The sequence below is a fragment of the Lactuca virosa genome, chromosome 5, assembly GCF_052849685.1.
Source record: "Lactuca virosa cultivar CGN04683 chromosome 5, Lactuca_virosa_CGN04683_v6, whole genome shotgun sequence".
Taxonomy (NCBI): Eukaryota; Viridiplantae; Streptophyta; class Magnoliopsida; order Asterales; family Asteraceae; genus Lactuca; species Lactuca virosa.
In genome coordinates, this window is record NC_136430.1 from 299,370,353 (window position 1) to 299,390,589 (window position 20,237).

General features: G+C 33.8%; 2 protein-coding genes across 3 annotated transcripts; one reads left to right on the forward strand and one right to left on the reverse strand.

Moving 5' to 3' along the window:
• Positions 1-1,157: 1,157 nt before the first annotated feature.
• On the forward strand, positions 1,158-4,723 carry LOC145112865 (tudor domain protein (DUF1767)). Its single transcript, XM_079048984.1, has 5 exons — positions 1,158-1,437; positions 1,575-1,742; positions 3,473-3,719; positions 3,852-3,992; positions 4,163-4,723. The coding sequence occupies exons 1-5, from the start codon at positions 1,186-1,188 to the stop codon at positions 4,591-4,593; spliced, it is 1,239 nt and encodes a 412-aa protein (XP_078905110.1). The 5' UTR covers positions 1,158-1,185; the 3' UTR covers positions 4,594-4,723.
• A 12,179-nt stretch (positions 4,724-16,902) lies between these two features.
• Positions 16,903-19,633, reverse strand: LOC145115190 (serine/threonine protein phosphatase 2A 57 kDa regulatory subunit B' kappa isoform-like). 2 transcript variants are annotated; one of them, XM_079051417.1, is made up of 3 exons: positions 19,411-19,633; positions 17,716-18,914; positions 16,903-17,559 (listed from the first exon to the last, which is right to left on the reverse strand). In XM_079051417.1, exons 1-3 carry the CDS (start codon positions 19,436-19,438, stop codon positions 17,179-17,181), a joined length of 1,608 nt encoding a protein of 535 aa, XP_078907543.1. In that variant the 5' UTR covers positions 19,439-19,633; the 3' UTR covers positions 16,903-17,178. The 2 variants fall into 2 exon arrangements, with proteins under 2 accessions (XP_078907543.1, XP_078907544.1); XM_079051418.1 differs by lacking the exon at positions 19,411-19,633 and adding an exon at positions 19,108-19,377.
• Between the last annotated feature and the right edge of the window lie 604 nt (positions 19,634-20,237).

Consider the following 20,237-nt stretch of genomic DNA (forward strand, 5'->3'; position numbering starts at 1 on the left):
GGTGGTGGTGTTGACTTGTGGTGGTTGAAACGGTCATCTTTTCCGGTGGTGGTGATTGCGCTCGTCTTTTCCGGTGATGGTGGTTGCGTTCATCTTTTCCGGCAATGGTGTTCAAGCTTTCCGGCGATGGTCAAGTTATCTGGAGAGAGAGAGAGAGAGAGAGAGAGAGAGAGAGAGAGAGAGAGAGAGAGAGAGAGAGAGAGAGAGAGAGAGAGAGAGAGAGAGAGAGAGGGGGGGTTAGTTTTTTTTTTAATTAAAAAAGTTTTAGAAGTAAATAAAAAAATAGAAAAAGAAAATATCAAAAGGCAAATCCGTCAATTTAATAATGTTCCAAAACTTTTGGACCAATCCAAGGGCGTTCCACTATTGGTATGTCACTAATGACAAAAGAGTTAATGTTGATTAAAAGTTAAAACTCAACCAAATTGAAGGGTAACAAATACCTTTTGAAATATCTCAATATAACAAATGTTTCTTATTTTAGTTTATCTTTACATGCATAGACAAAATTAAATTGGTTTAATATGATATGTCGTTTTTTGAGTAATGAAGGGAAAAACAGCTCGTTGATATATATATATATATATATATATATATATATATATATATATATATATATATATATATATATATATATATATTCTTTAGATTAAATTAAGGGTAAAATGACATCTAATAAGAAGTAACTTATAAAAACTGCTTATTTAAATCAATATCCAATTTTAATTTTTTCCTATTCAAACATTTATAATTGCTTATTACCGGCGACAAATTACAATAATCTAATAAGCACTTTAAAAATTGTATTTTGGAAGTATTTATGCATTAACAGAAAATATTATATGGTATGAAAGTGATTCTTCCTGTTAAAAAATTGATTAATCAATATAAGATATAATATTTTTTTAGTTATTATGCAATTCAGAAAGATATATATTTTATATGGATATTTTAATTTTTTGAATGAAAAAAATCACATTTGAAAATTGAAATGGTATATTTGGATGATAAAATACTAGTAATTAAGGTGAGTTTGTTTGTAAATCGAGAAATCATGATTGTATTTCACAAATTTGTGAATTTGTAATAGGGGTATTCGGAAGCAGGCCGCAGCCCAATTATTGGCCCAGCACTCGAACTTTTACATGATTCAAAAGATCGAACACCTGGAAGGCGTTCAATGAGATGGCTAGTTCTTCATCTTCGTCCTCCTCGGAGGTTTTGATTCAAACCCTAATTAACCGAGGATGGTGTTTTCGAGAAATCAATCAAATCAAGTCGCTAATCGAAACGAAGTTTAATGGAAGCTCTAGCACCGTTCGTTCTGTTGAGTCGGAGCTCTGTAACATGGACTTACGAGCAATCGGAGGGAAATCTTTGCCTGACATTTCCACCCTCCGAAAATGCACTCTCTTAGATGGCCTTAAAGTTCTCCAGGTAAGTATATGCTCTGTTGTTATCTTAAATGTCTTTCGGAATTCGATCTTTGTTTTCAACAAGATCAGTAGCTCACTAGAAAGAAATGCACATATGAACTGGTAAAGTAATTGCGGATACTTGGTGCTTTTATGTAGATAGCTTCTGCGAGGGATATAAGTAAAAGTACTATAGCTGAAAGTTCAGGGAGTTCAAATGGTAAACGGCTATTGAAATTGAAGCTTATTGATGGACATTCAGAAATTACTGCTATAGAGTTCACTCATATTCCCTCGATTCCTGATAACGTTGTTCCAGGCACCAAGGTACACACAAACAACCCTTCGTTGATATTTTCTAGCTAATGCATTTAGAATATCTTGAAATCTATTTCTATCAAATCATGGGTGGCATTTAGTGATTATGGAATTTCGTCACGTTCATTGGTCTACTTACTACTTAGTTCCTACTGGTTTACAAGAAAAAACTGTCATACGGTTCCAACTCATAGCTTATAAAACTATAAAAGTGATCAATTTGATCAAGCAATAACACAGTCAATCTGTCATAACTTATAAGAAGAGTGAATCAGTGAAAGAATAAAGATAGAGTGAGAACTGAGAAATATTGAATCATTCAGATGAAACATGATCAATAAAACATGTATGTATATCATAGAAGGTTAGAAATATAGAAATCAGAAAGATATAATGATAAAGGATATCACATAAAAGGTAGAAGCTAACTTAATAAATATATTGAGGGGAATATGACTTATTAAGGTAATTAACTTTTCGGCTTGTTCACATCTGGGTAACTATCTTTTTTTTGTACACATCTAGGTAATAAACTTGTTGGAGGTGTTCACATATGACCATTATGACATGCTGTAGCAGGTTACATCATAGATGTGAACACTTTTAACAAGTTCGTTACCTAGATGTGTACAAAAAAAATAGTTACCCAAATATGAACAAAACCAAAAGTAAGAGTAAATTACACGAATGATCCCTGTGGTGTGGGGGAATTTGTGTTTTTGGTCCCTAACTTATTTTTTTAACTCAGATGGTCCCTACTGTTTATTTTTGTTGCGTGTTTGGTCTCTGTCTTACCTAAAAAGTCTATTATGCCTTTATTAGTTTATTGTTTTAATTAATTTTCTTATTTATGTATTTGTTCTTTATATATTTAAAAAAAAATTAATAGACACCACATATCTGTATCTACTCACCATGTCATCTCTCATCCTCCTCAACTTTTATTTATTTTCCATCTTTAGTGATATCGACGTCTTCATCATTCCTTCTTTTTTCGGTCCTTCAACTCCGTCGAATCAACACCACAACCCACTAAAAATGAAGAGACTGTGGGTTATGGTGTTGGTTCGCCAGAGTTGAAGGACCAAAAAAAAAATGATGGTGAAGACGTCGATGTCACTAAAGATGGAAAAGAAATAGAAATTGAGGAGGATGAGAGATGGGATGGTGACTAATGAGACCGAAATTAAATTTCTCAAATGTGGTTTCAGGTTTACGGTGATGAGATACATATATGTGGGGTCTATTAATTTTTTTAAATATAGAAAAAGTAAATACGTAAATAAGAAAATTAATTAAAAAATAAATTAATAAGGGCACAATAGTCTTTTTAGGTAAGACAGTGACCAAATGCGAAACAAAAATAAACAGTAGGGACCATCTGAGTTAAAAAAATAAGTTAGGGACCAAAAACACAAATTCCCCTAAACCACAGGGACCATTCGTGTAATTTACTGTTACTTTTCGTTTTGTTCATATTTGGGTAACTATTTTTTTGTACACATCTAGGTAACGAACTTGTTAAAAGTGTTCACATCTAGGATGTAACCTGCTACAGCAGGTCATAATGGTCATATGTGAACATTTCCAACAAATTTGTTACCTAGATGTGTACAAAAAAAAGATAGTTACCTAGATGTGAACAAACCGAAAAGTTAATTACCTTAATAAATCATATTCCCATATATTGAGCATAAAAGCTAGGGATGCTAATTAAACTCTCATTTTCTGATTCACAGATCCGATTGGAAAATAAAGTTGTAATGCATAGTGGTATTTTATGCTTGAATGCAAAGGCAATAACTGTTATTGGGGGTATTGTTCCATCATTATATGAAGAGTGGGAGATGAACCAAAAGTATGCAGGCTTTACCCGATCAACCTTAAAGTTGTCACATACTGATGACACTGGTGGCCCACCACCTTTTCAGAAGTTGCAGGCTGGAGTACCTTCACGTCCCATCAATCAACAAATTAGACCTTCTGGTAAAGATAAAACAATTAATATTCTCTTAAATAAATAAATCAAAAAAAAAAAACTTTCTTTTATTTCACATTCACTAAAAGCTTTTGAAGGGCTATTTTGTAGCTGATGAATGTTGGTTTGTTTAATTGCAGATAACTTAAAGGAAACATCTAAAGCTTCTGGACCTACTGTTATTGAAAAGGGTATAAAAGGGAATGAGAATGTGAAATCTGGTTCTCTTTCTGAGAAATCCACACAAAACCAACCTTCTAATGAAGCAAGACCAAAAGAAGGTATTGTGTATATAATAGCAAGAAATAGCAATGTACTTTCATTTATATTGTATTATACTTTCAAATGTGTTCTTATTATTTAGGACACTAAACTTATACAATTTTAGCAGTGAAATAAACTTTGTATTTGGCTCACTTTCAATAATGACAGAATTCTTTCTATTTTCCAGTTGCCGAAGTTGCCCCTGTACAAAACCAAGCTGCTGCACAAAAGCTTCTCCAGAAAATGAGTAATTCCACCCGCAATGAAGGGCATTCTAGGGGGTGGAAACAAAGAGGGAGGGGTAAGGAAGAGGAGGAGGAATCTTCTGTTTTAACTCTAGATGAATGGGAGAGAAAAAGAGCTGGTGGGAGTTCTTCATCAAGACAAGAAAACCCTAATTTTAATCAAGATGAGGATCTTGCACGCCAACTTCAAAACCAATTTGATTTAGAAGATAGGAGTGGTCATGTGACAAAAGCAGATGATATCAGAATGAGCATGTTTAGTTTTGAAAGAGATGATGATGGTGGTGGTGGTTATGGTGGTGGTGGTAGGGGAGAATTTAGAGGAAGGGGAAGGGGAAGAGGAAGAGGGAGGGGACGTGGTAGAGTTGGGTGATGCTTACTTTATTAGGTAAAACTTGATTTTCAAAGTATAAGGTTCTAATATGAAAGATATTGTAAGTACAATGTTATAAATGGATAGAATTTTCAAAGTACAATGTATAATTTAGAAAAAAAATTCAAAGTAGCCATGTTGATATGAACAAAAAGGACTTGGGTTATGAGCCTTATAACAACGAGAATAATAATCCTAGAAATCGAAAACCACAGAAAAAAGAATAAGAAAAAGACCAAAAGAGACATTTAATAAAATTGGCATCAACCTTATTTCAAGTCTAGTGCTCCCCGAACGTTATATTACAATGTGTATGGCATTTTAACCTAACGTATGTGGTTCATGGGTTTAAACTCGATCTCCCACTAAAATTTGGAAAAATGAGTTGCTTTTATGACATTGTGATATAATCATATAAGTGCATATATTGTTGGATATGAGACTCGTGTATTGCATAAGTTGATTAAAAAAAGGTTAAATATTAAGGTGTAAACATTAAATATTTTTTAAAGTAAAATTTTGAAATAAATACAAACGGAATGATAGATAAGTAATTCAGTTTATACTATTAAAACAAACTATTTAGATATTTTAAAGAATTGTTCTGAATCACAATTTTCAAAGACTTCTTTAAATACAATATTAATATTAGATAACTTTTTGTTAAGGTTACTCACACTGTCTAAAATTAATATTTTTAAGTCAAAAAGGGGTAAATTAGACATATTTTCAGTTTAACTTTTTAAAATTTGTTTTTTGAATGATAATTTGATAGAATAATCTTGAGCCATTGCTCATGAAGTTGTGGATCTTATGTCACAGACAATATATAATAGTGTCCATTGACAGTTAGTAATAAAATTATAAAGTATAGGAATAAAAATAAAACTTGAGATATATATTATATATTAACTAATAAATATAGTAAGAAAAGGAATGTGTAGATAAATATAGTCATACCATTGGAAATGTTAAGTCGATTCGAAACATTGTTGAGCACAACCCACATTATCTATAACATAAAAAATATTATTTAATACAAATATGTAATACTTCTGTCAGAATAAACAAACAGAAGAAAATAAACAATATATTCATAAATTATTTCACATATCATGCTATGTATAAAAGTCAGTAACTAGTTACTTTGGTGGGCATATCATTGGATTTTTTATTATCCAAATAAAATTTTATATGTTTTTGTCTATCTTTAGAGTTGATGGATAATGGACTTTTGATATTCAAATCAAAAGTATATCGAAAACTTGTATGTTGATATCCACATGATATATTTGGATCGCCATTTTGATTGTCACCGGCAACATATATACACTTGCTTGATGAAAGTGTTTGACTGTTATTACTGAAATTAGAAAACATTGAGGAAAAAAATACAAGAGGTAGGTTATACTATGCATACAAAATATTTGTAACTTAACATATTTATTAATAAAAAAAAGACAAAATAAGCATATCTATATCATTGTAAATGACATATAACGAAAATATTATATTAAATTTGGAAATAGATTCAAAGATATAATAATCATGACTAACATTAGGTCATGAAATAATAATAATGGGTACACATTGCCAACAAACACATTTATTTGTTTGTTTTTTTTTATTTTTAATTTTAATATAATTACCGTTCAAAAAAAAAGTTTGGCGAGATTAATTTCAAAATATTGTTGAGCATGACCCACATTACCTATGATATAAAAACATAATTTAATACAAATATGTAATATTTATGTTAGAATAAACAAACAAAAAAAGTAAACAATATATTCATAAACTATTTCAAATATCATTCTATGTATAAAAGTCGATAACTAACTTGATAGATAGCATAATACCGTTTGGTGGCCATATAACTGAATCTTCTATTATTCAAATAACTTTTTTTTATGTTTCCGTCTGTCTTCAAAGTTAGTTGCAGGATAATGGACTTTTGATATTCAAATCAAAAATTGTATATTGATATCCACATTGATATATTTGAGTTGAAATTTTGATTGTCACCGACAACATATGTACACTTACTTGATGAAGGTGTTTGATTGTTATTACTGAAATTAGAAAGCAACGAGAAAAAAACACAAGATGTAAGTTATACTATGCATAGAAAATATTTGTAACTTAAACGAATTTATTAAGAAAAAAAAACAAAATAAGCATATTGATACCAATATAAATGACATATAACGAAAATATTATATAGAATTTGAAAATAGATTCAAACAATGATAATCATAAAGAACATTAGGTATGGAATAATAACAACGGATAATACAAATATGCAATTGTTTATGTCGCAAAAAAAAATACACAGTTGCCAACAAACACATTTATTTATTTGTTTATTTATTTATTTTTTTAATATTACTTCCGTTAAAAAAAAGTTTGGCGAGATTAATTTTGGAATTTAATGTTACAAATTTAGATTTCGAGAAATCAATCTTGTCATTTAATTTTAACATAACTTTGATTGTTTGACATTTGCTACATTTAATTTTACGAAATCAAATTTTGACATTCATCACATTTTAAAATGTTTGACATTTAATTCGGCATTTACTCTGCATTTAATTTTGGTAGTTTTATTTGACGAAAATAAAATTAGATTAAGATTTAGAGTAAGAAAAGAAGGAAAATATCCATTACAATTTATTATTTCATTCACTATATTTAATACATTGGATATATAAATAGAAATATTATGTGGCTTTTTAATTTTAAAATTTGAAAAATAAATCAGAAATTGACAAGTGAATATTATTTATTTAAAAAATAAGTGTTAAAACTAATGAGAAAATTACATACGACAAAATGAATCTTGATTTATTATAGTAAATATGTACTTTTTTTGGGTTAACAAAAAATAAAGTGGTTTTCACCATTTTTAATCACTGTAAAAAAATTGTAAACTGCACTATATTGGTAAGCCCTTCGAAGACCCACGTGAGAGGTCAATAATGGAAACACGCATCTTCTATGTGGATCCGTGACTTTCTATATGTATATGCGCACCTCACTACTAGGCTCCTATTGCAAGGGTAATTTTTTAATCACCGTATAATACCTATTAATGATTCATTATAACTATAAAACCTAACATTTTACGTAAATTTTTAGGAAAGTTATGGAAAAAAAAACATAATAGATCAAAATGCTCATAAAAACAATGATATTATTTTTGTGACTATTAAGACTAGTTAGTTTTATGTTTATGCTTTTTGACTGTGACTGGTAAACCTACGTGAACCGGTAACACTTTTTTGGATCCAACCAATTATATTATATGTGAATTCTAAAAAATGCCGACCTATTATATATAAATGCTTTGAAAATCATATTTTTATGTTTATTTAATCCCTTATAATATTTATGTACCGGCCAACTTTGTTCTATTTGAATCTTTTATTTGACAGTATAAAAATTTGGTCCTGTTGATTTGCATTTTACCATATTCATTTGAATTTGAAAATTCTGGAATAAGGGGTTGGATATGAAAATGTTGTTTTAATACAAAATCAAAGTAGAACGTTATAATAAACCTTTAAATGAAAGTACATTGTAATAATAAGACAAAATTGCAAAAATGGTCTCTGTGTTTGTCAAAATTCTGCGATTAAATTCCAAAAAAGTTTGGTGGTGCATCAGTGGTCCAATTTTGGATACCTCGTGTGCTTTTGGTCTTTATGGTTGACATTTTTGTGCGGTTTTGGTCAATGACCTATCTGAAATGACAAAAATACCCTTAACTGATTATTTTTTTTTTGATTTCTTTTAATTGTATTCTTACTATATAATTAAAAAATAAATATAAAATAAAATTTCATCACTCTTAAAGGCATTAAATCTCTCTCTCTCTATCTATCTCTCTCTTCATTGTGTTGAAGACTGGACCACCATCGTTATTGAACCACTACCACCTGTTAGACTTCCACCGCCACCGTCACTTACCCAAACGACCTAGTGTCCTTTCCGGAAAAACGAGATATGTAATGGAAAGTTAGAAAAATGGGATATGATGTCGTGGTAGAAGATGGTGGAGCTCGAGGAAGCTTTTGAGTTTTCAGCCGTCGTTCTTCATCTTTCAGTGATGAGGGTTTTCTGCTGCCACCACCACATTTTTCAGCTTCTGTAAATCTCCTTCCGCCGCCACCATTCTCATTTTCTAAAACCCTAACGTCGCCACCCTTGGATAAGGGTTTCGGTTCGAGGTCTGGTTAGGGTTCTCCATAGGGATGTGATGGTACCTGGTAGGGATAGTCATCGACGAAGATTTCCGACAACCTAGCGCCGCCAATCTATTCTTTAAAACTGTTGATTTGTTCGATTTAGACTGGGATGGGATGCAAACTCAAGTCTTCGTGAATGGTGAGAAGATGGTGGAGCTCGACGAATACTGGTGGTAGAGGGTCATCAGGTTAAGGAAAGAGAGGTGAGGGTGAATGTTGGGGGATGTAGGTGGTTGACGGCGAATGGTGGTGACAAACGATGTTGGGGGTGGGGTTTAATTTTTGGGTTTGAGCACCCCTTACACTAATTTGGGCACTGAGTATGTTTATGATCACTTGGTTTAGATCTAAGCAAGAAAGGGAGTTGTTAATGGTGGTTTTCAGCTTTCTTAGTGGTTTCCGGCGAGGCAGTGCGAGAAAGGACGATATGGGTGGGGTGGATTACGACAAATAGTGGTGGTGAACGATGGTATGGTGTGCCGCTGGTGAACTTTTAGTGGTTTAATGATTGAGAGATGGGGATACAAGTGATGAAAATGGAGGTGGTTGGCGACAGATGGTGGTGGTTGGCGGCGAATGGTGGTTGTTGGTGGCGAATGATGGTGGTTGGCATCCATTAGGGGTGACGTTTCTAGTGAGTGTGTGTGTATGTTTCTGTTGAGATAGACGGAAGAGAAAAAGGGTGGGTGGGTCATTTTTTATTTTTTTGTAAGTTAAAAAAATATAAATTAAATTATTTTTGTATTTCAACAATTAAAGAAAATGAAAAATAAAAATTATAAGGGCATAATCGTCTTTTTAAGTGTATAGGAACCAAAAGACAAAACTGCAAATTTGGTCTATGTGGTTTTCAAAAACCTTTGGATAGGGTCCAAAAAGTTTCCAACTTGCATGTAATGTCCAAAATCAAGGTTTTTCTGAGTTTTTGGTCTAAAAAAACTTAAAAAGACGATTATGCCATTTTATTTTCTTTTTTGTATTTTTTATAATTATTCAAATGCTGTTTTAATTAAAAAATAAAGAAAAAAGAAAAAAAGTATCCCCACCCCATCCACTGTTCTCTCTCTCTCTCTCTCTCTCGCTCGCTCTCTCTCTCTCTCTCTCTCTCTCTCTCTCTCTCTCTCTCTCTCCGTCTTCTCAAATCTCATGGACTTCATCTTTGATATCCCCAAATTGATGAACAAAAGCCAAAATCAAGCAATAGACAGAAATTGAAACCCAAACACACAGACACACGCAATCTAACGCAAAGCACCCACATCGATTGGAAACAATCTCATCAATAGGATTGAGTCCACATCGACTTGTAGGTTTGCTTAAACAAAAATGGAGATTCACAGTGAGTCTCTTGTCTCGATCGGACGAAGCAAATAAGAGGGGGAAGGCAATCACCTTCAAATCAGAGTGGTGGCTGGACAGAGAGGGTCGACGGAAGCAACATTCGGAGGTGGCGATGGTTCACAGCAGTGGCAGCAACGAGGTGGTGTTCGGTGACGGGTGGCAAGCGATAGCAGCTCCGCTGCCTCGTTCCCTTTGCGTCTGGCAGCACACGACGAGGAAGACGAGGGAGGAGGGGAGAGTTTGGTGGTGGTCAAAAACTGTGGTGGTAGGAGGGTAATGGGAAGGTGACAGGGGGTCGGAGTAGGTTAGGAGATACAAAGGAAGGGGTGTTTGGGTTGTTGTTGTCTTGGTGGTCGGAAAAACGGCTCCACCTCTGGTGGATTTTCTTGGCCGTGAATGAAGAAGAAGGAGGAGGGGTAGTATTTGTATGGTAAGATGCAAACCAGGGGGGGAAGAGATGGTGTATATATATATATATATATATATATATATATATATATAGAGAGAGAGAGAGAGAGAGAGAGAGTGTGTGTGAGAGAGAGAGAGATTTTAGTTTTTTTTTTAATTATTTAAATACCAAAATAAATAAAGAAAATAGAAAAATAAAATGAAAAGGGTAAAATCGTCTTTTCAAGTGTATCAAGGACCAAAAACCCAGAAAAACCTTGATTTTGGATTTTCGATGCAAGTTGGAAACTTTTTGGACCCCATTCAAAGGTTTTTGAAAACCACAAGGACTAAATTTGCAGTTTTGTCGAACCAAAAACAATAGAAAGTCCAAAAATTTGGACCAATGGTGCACCAACATTTTGTTTTGGACCAAATGCACATAAAATTGCAACCACAGAGACCATTTTTGCAATTTTGTCTAATAATAAAGTCTTGAATGTGAGGTCGGATATGACAACCAAAAAATGTATCAATTTGCATTTAAAAAAAGTTCTAGAATGATAGTAGGATTATTAAAAAATAATTAAACAAAAGTAGATTGATGTTTCTCTCGGTTGCCCTATTGAAATGGAAGAATGTAAGTCCCAAAATTTGTTTGTGATTTGATTATGACACTAGCTTGAAAAAGAAGAAGATGTCACAAAAGATTAAGATCCCATTTAAGAAGATGGAGAAGTCACGTAGAAGTGAACGATTTATTCTTATGAACATATTTAAAAAAAACGACTTGTATTTTCCATACCAGCTTAATCAATAATATTATTAAAGCAATGTAGGATTTTTAAAGCCATATTGACTTTGCCTGAAAATAGAATAGGGAAAAGTAACGATTAAGTCTCAATTTTTTTTAAATAGAAAACTCAAAGAAACCGACAAATTTATTCATTTTAACATTTTTTGACCTGTTCAGCTCAGCAGGTAATGTGGCAAAATCGTTAATTTCCCCAAAATAATGAAACATTTCTGCAAATTTTCTCAAAACTTGTATATAATATATAAATGTATTTTTACATGTTTACGTTTTCTTTTCAAGTTTTTTATATAGATTTTACATATTTTTTATGTATTTTAAATGTATAAATGTATTTTTTTTAAGTATTTTACTTCTTGTTTATGTATATCTATATGTATTTTTTTTACGTATTTATGTGTTTTTTACTTCAAGTGGTCTTCTAAGTATTTCTTCAAATTCAAACCTTTAAACACCATCGTCTTCACCATTTCATCCAATTCTTACAACTTCTTGGAGTATGTCTAGATGGTTTGTAACGTCCCAAAATACTAATAGTCTAGATGGTTTGTAACGCCCCGAAACACTAATAAAAATTTTCATTTTTAAAATCATTAATTTCATACATCATATGTCTCAGAAACAACCATGATACAAATGATCCAAAACATCATAGGAACATAAATCATAAATGCGGAAACATGAGGGGGGACGTCGTGCCATCACGCCGGGCCAATCCCTTTAGTAACGGAAGTACCTGAAACCATAAATATAACTGTAACCACAAAACTTAGTGAGTTTCCCAAAAATACTACATACATCAAATACATGAACAAATATAACAACACATGGCTGTGTCGGGTCCGTGTCAACCCCTGGGTCCGTATCAACCCAATGTAATAGCACGTAGCTGTGTCGGGTCTGTATCAACCCTGAGTCCATAATGACTCCGAGCCCAGATTGGCTCCATGCATATAACATACAATCATATCAGTAATAGTCACATAATCACATACATCCTACATATACAAATCAATGGTCAGACATTGGTGCCTTCGACCCACCAGTGTGGTGAGAAGACTCACCCACAAAAAATGCTCAACTGCCACTGCTCTCACTGACAGAATATCGTTGCTACGCACTACCTATTCAATCAAACCAAATAAAACTTGAGCTTTTCCTCCAAACTAGGTGCTTGACCAAAAGTCAACTCAAGACAAAAGTCAATGTTCAACGATTTTCCGCATCGCCATGCCGTGGTGACCTGATGCCACATCGTGGGCACTAAGTATTCAAAAACTTAATGGGTTAAGCTGCTTTCTTCGATCCTAAGAGCTCCAAAGCTTAGATTTGGTCCGAAACCAGATCTAGAAGGATAAAAATTCCAACTTTATCTGCTAATGAAACATCCCAAAAATCATGACAAAAAATTTCATTTTTAATTATTAAATAAAACCATAGTTATCAAATTCATCTCATCAAAACATAAGTCATAGTATCTCAAAACAACCCATATCAAAACATCTGTCAAATATATCATAGTAAACATCCCAGGCTAAATCATCATGGTGTGTGCAATGCAGTCATCCCGAGCTCTTCCCTTTGCTACCGGAAGTACCTGAAACCAAAACTGAAAACTGTAAGCACGAAACTTAGTGAATTTCCCCCAAACTACCACATACCATGCATATAACGTGCAACTAGGATTTACGGGCCCTGCCCACACTCAAGGAGATACAGGCCTCGCCCACACTCGGATAAGGGGCCCCACCCACGCTTAGTGAGATACGCCCCCCACACTCGACTGTCTAGGAGATACGGGCCTCGCCCACACTCGGCTAACTAGTGAGATTTGGGCCCGCTCACACTCAGCTAACTAAGAAACACATACACGTATCACACAGACAACAAGTATAACCAAATCTACTAATCCATTCCATATCCATAATCAAATAATGCTAAGATACGGGCCCTGCCCACACTTAGCTACTAATCAGCTCACATAACATACACGGACCGACATTGGTGCCTTCGACGCGTTCAATCCAGGAGGAAACTCACCTCAAATGTCAGATGATAGCTGAAACGTCTCTGCCCCGAAATCAGCTATGCTTAATCCCTGAACCAAACAATCCCTTAGCTGCCATTTCATACTCATAACCCATTAGGGTCAACTATGGTCAAAGTCAAACCTAGGTCAAAGTCAAAGTCAATGCTCCGAGTTGACCCAACTCGTTGAGTTTACCCTTCAACTCGTCGAGTTCCCATAAATCACAGAAGTGTGAAATTGCGATCCAACTCGTCGAGCTCTTCCATGAACTCGTCGAGTTCTTCCTTATTAATAGAATCAGGACTTTCCCAATACAACTCGTCGAGTTCCCTTGTGGACTCGTCGAGTTCCTCAGTCTGTCCATCATTCTTAATGCATTAAGCCCTTATCCTTCAAATCCAAGTCCCATCTTCCAGATCTAGATTGGAAATGTCTCTAGAAGGGTAAAGTTTCCAACTTTACCCCTTGATACATTTCCTAAATGGATTAAGCTCAAACCCTAACCCAAAAAGGCCAAGGTCTTAATCCAAACACCATAAAAACTAAAAGATGGACTATGAGATCATAGATCTGGACTCTAAGGACTAAATGATCACATAAAGTCTTAACTTTATCCGCATGCAAGGCCATAGAAGCTTTAAAAGACCAAAATGATGGTCTAAAGGTTGCATGGAACTTCCATGGCCATAAAGTTGGCACCTTTATACCACGAAAACCCCTTAAGGCCTTAAATCTGAAGTGTTCTCCACTTGGGACGTCCAAATCCCAAGAATCATATCATTTGGACCAAAATAAGCAAGGAACTTCAAAAATGGAGATCTAAATGACCATAAAGGAAGGTTCAAACTTTATACCAGCAAAATGTCGTAGATGAGGTAAGGATTCTGGATCTATATGCTCCTTCTTGTGTCTCTAAGCTCTTCCTTCTTCCAATAGCTTCAAATACACACTAAAACACTCAAAAATAGCTCACTAACACTCAAATGGCTTTAGGGTTTTCGAGATTTAGGGTTTGGGACTTGGAGGCTGGAAATAAGGCCAACATGAAAGGTTTAAGACGTTTAAATAGGGTGCAAACCCCGAAAATTAGGGTTTCACATCTGCCAGCCTACTCGTCGAGTTGAGGCCTCCTAACTCGTCGAGTAGGTTTCTCAACCTGCGGTCCTGATAATCTCTACTCGACGAGTTTAGGGCTTCCAACTCGTCGAGTTTCTCTATAAAAGCGAATAAATTATGATTTTAAATACATACCAGGAACCAGATGTTACAGCTAAGACCACCCAAGAGGTCAAAATTTCAAACCCTAGGTTCCAAATGGGCTAAATAAGGCATGGCTTTCCCCATTAAGCAGTTATTTCGAAAATCCTATAACTCATTTACTCCAAATCAGTTTCTATTATTAAAACCAACACAAAAGTTGGTGCTTTATAGACATGCATGTCCAATGCATGTCTTGAAGCCATAATGAGTCGAAATAAGGGTTTTTTCCATGGAAATATCATGCATGACTCAAAACCCAACAAGAAACCAGATCCAAACCAATAATCATGCCAAATGTCCCATAGATTCATAAAATTGCAAACTTTATGAGATCTCATCACTCAAACTCACAAAAACATGAATATTAAGGGACAAAACATAATACCTAGCAACCTATCATGATAAAAATCAAGGCTTAGTCACTTACAAAGGTCCAGAAGAGTGCTAAGACAAAGGATGAGGACTAGCTTGCTGAATTTTAGCTCATTTCTTCTTATTTCTTCCTTCTAGACTTCAAAGAACACAAAACGGGCTCAAAATAAGAAAGGGAAGGATTTTCGGTTTCTCAGGTCTCAAAGAGGATGATAGAGGCTGAGGGTGAGCAAACCCTAGCCTCCTCGTTCCTTTAAATAGGGAGAAAAATCCAAAAACAGGGTTTTCCACTTGCCAGCTGCCATGACGTGGCCTATACTACCACGCCGTGACGACTTAAATGAGATACGTAGACTGATCTTGCCTTGCCACGTCGTGGTGCCTCCCCACCACGCCGTGGTGCCTCCCCACCACGCCGTGGAGAACCTTAAAATGTCAAAATTTCAAACATAAAGTACCTCGGGATCCGGGTGTTACATGGTTTTCCTGCATACCCACATATTTTAAGCTTTTGTGATTCGCTTATCTTGAAATTAAACAACAAAATAACAAACAAATTATTTATGCACATATGAAAATTTAGGGTTCCCTTACGACCACATGAGACTAGTGAAGTTGTCAACTTTTTCTAGGACGTAAGGTGCGTCGCCCCTCATGCTTTTCGTAGAGGGGCATGAATGGGTCTAAAACAATTTCTTTTATAGTGCATTCATAACAGATTTTTTGTTTCGTAGAAAACATAAAACAACTAGAAAAACAAGAATCTAGCATAACAAATTTTTCTTCATTTACAAGATTCAATAGCTAGCTTACATTCAAACTTGAAGTAAAAAAATATATATATACATAAAAAGTATATAAATATACATAAAAATTACTTAACAAATACATATAAATACATAAAAAAATAGGTTTATACATTTAAAATACATAAAAATAAAAAATACATAAAAATCTATATAAAAAACTTTAAAAATTACATAAATACGTAAAAATACTTTTATACATTTAAAATACATAGAAATATGTAAAAATCTATATAAAAAACTTAATAAATACATGAATACGTAAAAAATATATAAAAATACGTAAAAATACATATAAATACGTAAAAAATATGTTTATACCTTATATACAAATTTAAAAAAAAATCCTATTATTTTAGGAAAAATAACGATTTGGTCCTATGATCCGCTGAACAGGTCAAAAAATGGCTAAAATGAATAATTTTGCTAGGTTTTTTGGACTTTTCTATTAAAAAAATGGGACTTAATTGTTAAATTTCCAAAATAATAAGGATGTGTTCAATTGTGGAAAACTGTTTTCATTCTCCAAAAAAATGTTTTTTGAAAATAGAGTTGAGTTTTTATTTTCAGTTTTTAATGAAAATTTTAGAAAACATGTTTCGTTGGAAACGGTAGAGTTTTCATTTTTCATCTTAAATATTTAAAAAATTGTAAAAATCACTTTCTTATTTACTTACAATTTGAAAAAATAAAAATTTTCATTTTCTTAGAAAACTTTGAAAAACTGAAAAACCCAAACACGTTTTCAAAATTTCATTTTTTCTTGACAAACGTACCATAAGACTTTTTTAAAACTTTCCCGATAGAACATGATACATAATAATATAATGCTTTAAATAGACACAAAAATTAAATGATTATCGCATGCATTTACGTATGATTTTTCTGGTTCCCATGTAACATGTACCGAAAACAATACGAACAGTTCATGTTAGGTACAGGTTTACCTAACATAAACATAAAATTAAGTCCTTTTAACCACTGATTTCCCTAGATTAGTTTTGAAATGCCTTACAGCTTCAACAGTAACTTATAGAGCTAAACAATTACATATTGAAAAGCATGTAACTTTCTTTATCATAAACAAAAGATCAAGTAATCATCTTAACTTAAATTACTTTCACTGATTATCATACATGACAACAATCACCTTAAAAACACTATAATCCTAATCAAATACTAACCAAAAGAATCGACACTAGACCATAATATACATAACACTATTGTTGCACCAACAATACCAGCCATTGGAGCTTCTTCTCATCACATTTATTGAGATCAAGATTGCTCACAAATATCCTTCCTTTCAAAATCTTAAACTCTACTTCGCTAGCAAGACACTACACATGTGGCACCACTTTTCTCCAAACCCGAAACACTCCCAACCACCGGTAACCGGAAACCGCCACCACCACCACCACCGGCAACCTCCTCAAGGTGCTCCCATGTCAACCGCCGCCGCTCAGCCACCGCTGTGGTGGCTGATTTGTCCTCCTCAAACTTCCCTTGGCATGAAATTACCAACGGCTCATCCACTTCATGAAACATTTTCATGACATTTTGTGTCAAGTTAAGCACAGTTCGATTCCAATGGTTGTTGGAGTTTCGTTGTAAAGAGGAGAACACAATTGGCATAATCACTTGTCGATTACACATTATAAGATGATGTATGTGTTCATTGTTCCATAAAAAGTGCGCTCTTTCTGCCACCTAAAACATAATTAGTGGCACGTCAGCATTTAAATGTACTTTACTATACCTAACAATATGGACAATTTACATTTGCGATTATTGATAAAAAAAAATATAAGAAATGAAACAAGATGCTAAAATACACAAATAAAATAAACTACATTGGTAAATTACCTGAAAATGGTAGCTATCAAGACAGCAACTAATCCGCCTAAATAATGGAACCATAATCTTCTCAAATTCATCGGTTCGAATCAACTCAAGCAACTCTTCCAATTCACTCAAGAACATCAATTGCTTTTGACTATTTGTCACAGGCCAATATTTCAACAACCCATTAATCACAACACTCGTAAGCTTTGGTTCTTTTTCAATAAACTGAACAACACAATACGTTAATTGATGATGATAAACACCGATTGATTTCGGTTTATGTAAAGGAATCAAAGCCTTTAACAAAAACATCTTATGTTCTTTCTTCAATGGCAATGCAAATCCACTAATCACACTCCCAAATATCTCAAGTAATTCAGCAATTCCGTTGTGTTTTTCAGTCTCAAACACGAATTTGTAGATTATATTGCTCACGCCCATTCGAATAAATGGCCTATGAACCATGAATTTGCCATAAATCCGGTGTAAAACTGATTTTAAACATTCACGTTCTCGTGGGTCCTCTGAATCGAAAAGATTTAATAGTTTTAACAAAAACGAATGATCGATGTAAAGTTTGGCAGTTTTTGGATCGAGAGATGAGTAAGAAACGAATCGAAGGAGGATTTCGTATACGAGTTGTAAATGTGTCCATGCGGGATCGAACCACAGGTCGTCGTCTTCGGATTCGCCACGTGGCGAACAACCATTGGGTTTCGGTGGGAATTCGCGGAAAAGATTGGCTCCACACATTCTACAGATTGCTGACATGGCGGGTTCGGTGAGTTTGATGGATTCCGAAACCAGGAAATCGAGGATTTCGATTAAAATCTGGCGTTTTTGATCTTTTGAGGTGATATCTTTATCTTGGTCGTTGAAATCGTAGATCTTTGAGCAAAGATTTAATTTGCTGATAAGAAGTTTTATTTTATCGGAGTTTTGGACGTCTTTGAAAGGTAGATGAGGTTGGATCATGTCGTTGTTGTTGTTACCGGATGTTGGGAAAATTGAGGATGACATTTTCTTCACGACGTTTAATCGGCTTGAAATAACGTTACAGGTGTTGGTGAAGCTGCCATTGTTGTTCACATCGGTGGTGGTGGTGGTGGAATTGTTTCCGTCTGAATATATTGGATTTGATTTCGTTGATTTCCGAGGGATTTTTGCGAGGATTTGCTTGAGCATAGTCGGGATTGTTGAATTCGCAGCCAATAATAAACCTGAATCGGAAAAATTAGAATCATCACTGATAGCTATGATCTCATGTAATCATGAAAAGTTTCAAGGACACAAACACCCATTGCTCATAAACATATGAAAATCGTATTTACAGATCTGAAACACAAAAAGAACAGAACAGAGTAGTAGTGAAATGTGTAGATCTGGAACCCAGATCAGGATCTACTAACTTACCGGAAAGAAATGTGGAGGACAAATTGGGAAGAAATCCCAGATCATAAAAAGCCCTAAACCCCAAATTTTGAAAGAAAGACTACAACTTTAACAATTATATGTCTGAAAACTGAAATACTATACATAAAATTGGTAATGCCAGTAGGGCTTTGTCAAATAGCAACGTGTCTTTAGATTAAAAGATTGAGGACGACAGTAATAATATAATAGAAAATGTCAGAGCACTGAAGAATCAGGTGGTATTCGCAGAAGATCTATACATACATAAGCATATACATATAGAGAGAGAAAGAGAGAATATACCTGGGCTTTCTGGGACAAAAATGGACATGGGTTTTTGAGAGAAGAAGGCGTGCCAATGAGAGAGAAAGTGTGTGTATGTGTGTGAGAGAGAGGGAGAGTTTTCAGGTTAAAATCTTGAGATTGAAGACATGATAATAATGGTGAAAATGGAGCCCAGTTCTCTCTTTCTGTAAGGATCCAAGAAATGGTGTTGGTTTGTGGTTTTGTGTGTTTGAAGTTTGAAGTTCTATTTTGTTATGGTTTTTGCTTTCTCTTTTTAACAATTTTTAACAAAAGAGGGGAAATTATAAAAGCAAAAAGTGAGTTAATTGATTCGATTTTTTCTAAAGCAATGCTTGCTAGCACTATGTAAAAGTATTAAATACTATCAATTAATTATGAAGTTATTTTATAAATTTATTATAAAGTAAGATATCTTTTTTCTTCCACATATATCTCAAAACTATACAGGACTCGAATCTTCAATCTAAAAAAAATAACATTTGATTTCGGTGGAATAGAAGTCCTTTAATAAGATATCTACTTACAAATAAAAATTGATTTTGATTATCCGACTATCTTATTTTGTCAACCATTCTACTATTTTAAAGAAACTATATAAAGTATAAAAACATCATCTTCAAAAGAATCTATTTAGCAGGGAGTTTTTGTAAAATACGTTAAATTAGGTATTAATGGTTAGTAGAAATCGTCAATATACGGATTAGAGCCCAAGACCTCTGATCTAAGAAGCAAAATCAATATGTAAAATAACTAGATTGATTTTTATTGAATATACATTATTTTTAACTTAACTTGTAAACAATATTACATGGATGAACATAGTA

Bases quoted from the DNA above. Each gene is read 5' to 3' on its own strand.
- LOC145112865 (XM_079048984.1), top strand. From the start codon at position 1,186: ATGGCTAGTTCTTCATCTTCGTCCTCCTCGGAGGTTTTGATTCAAACC. The intron at 1,438-1,574 runs GTAAGTATATGC...GCTTTTATGTAG, and splicing joins ATGGCCTTAAAGTTCTCCAG to ATAGCTTCTGCGAGGGATAT. The intron at 3,993-4,162 runs GTATTGTGTATA...TCTATTTTCCAG, and splicing joins TGAAGCAAGACCAAAAGAAG to TTGCCGAAGTTGCCCCTGTA.
- LOC145115190 (XM_079051417.1), bottom strand. From the start codon at position 19,438: ATGTCCATTTTTGTCCCAGAAAGCCCAG. The intron at 18,915-19,410 runs GTATATTCTCTC...TTTCCGATTCAG, and splicing joins TTTTGTCCCAGAAAGCCCAG to GTTTATTATTGGCTGCGAAT. The intron at 17,560-17,715 runs GTAATTTACCAA...ATTATGTTTTAG, and splicing joins TTGATAGCTACCATTTTCAG to GTGGCAGAAAGAGCGCACTT.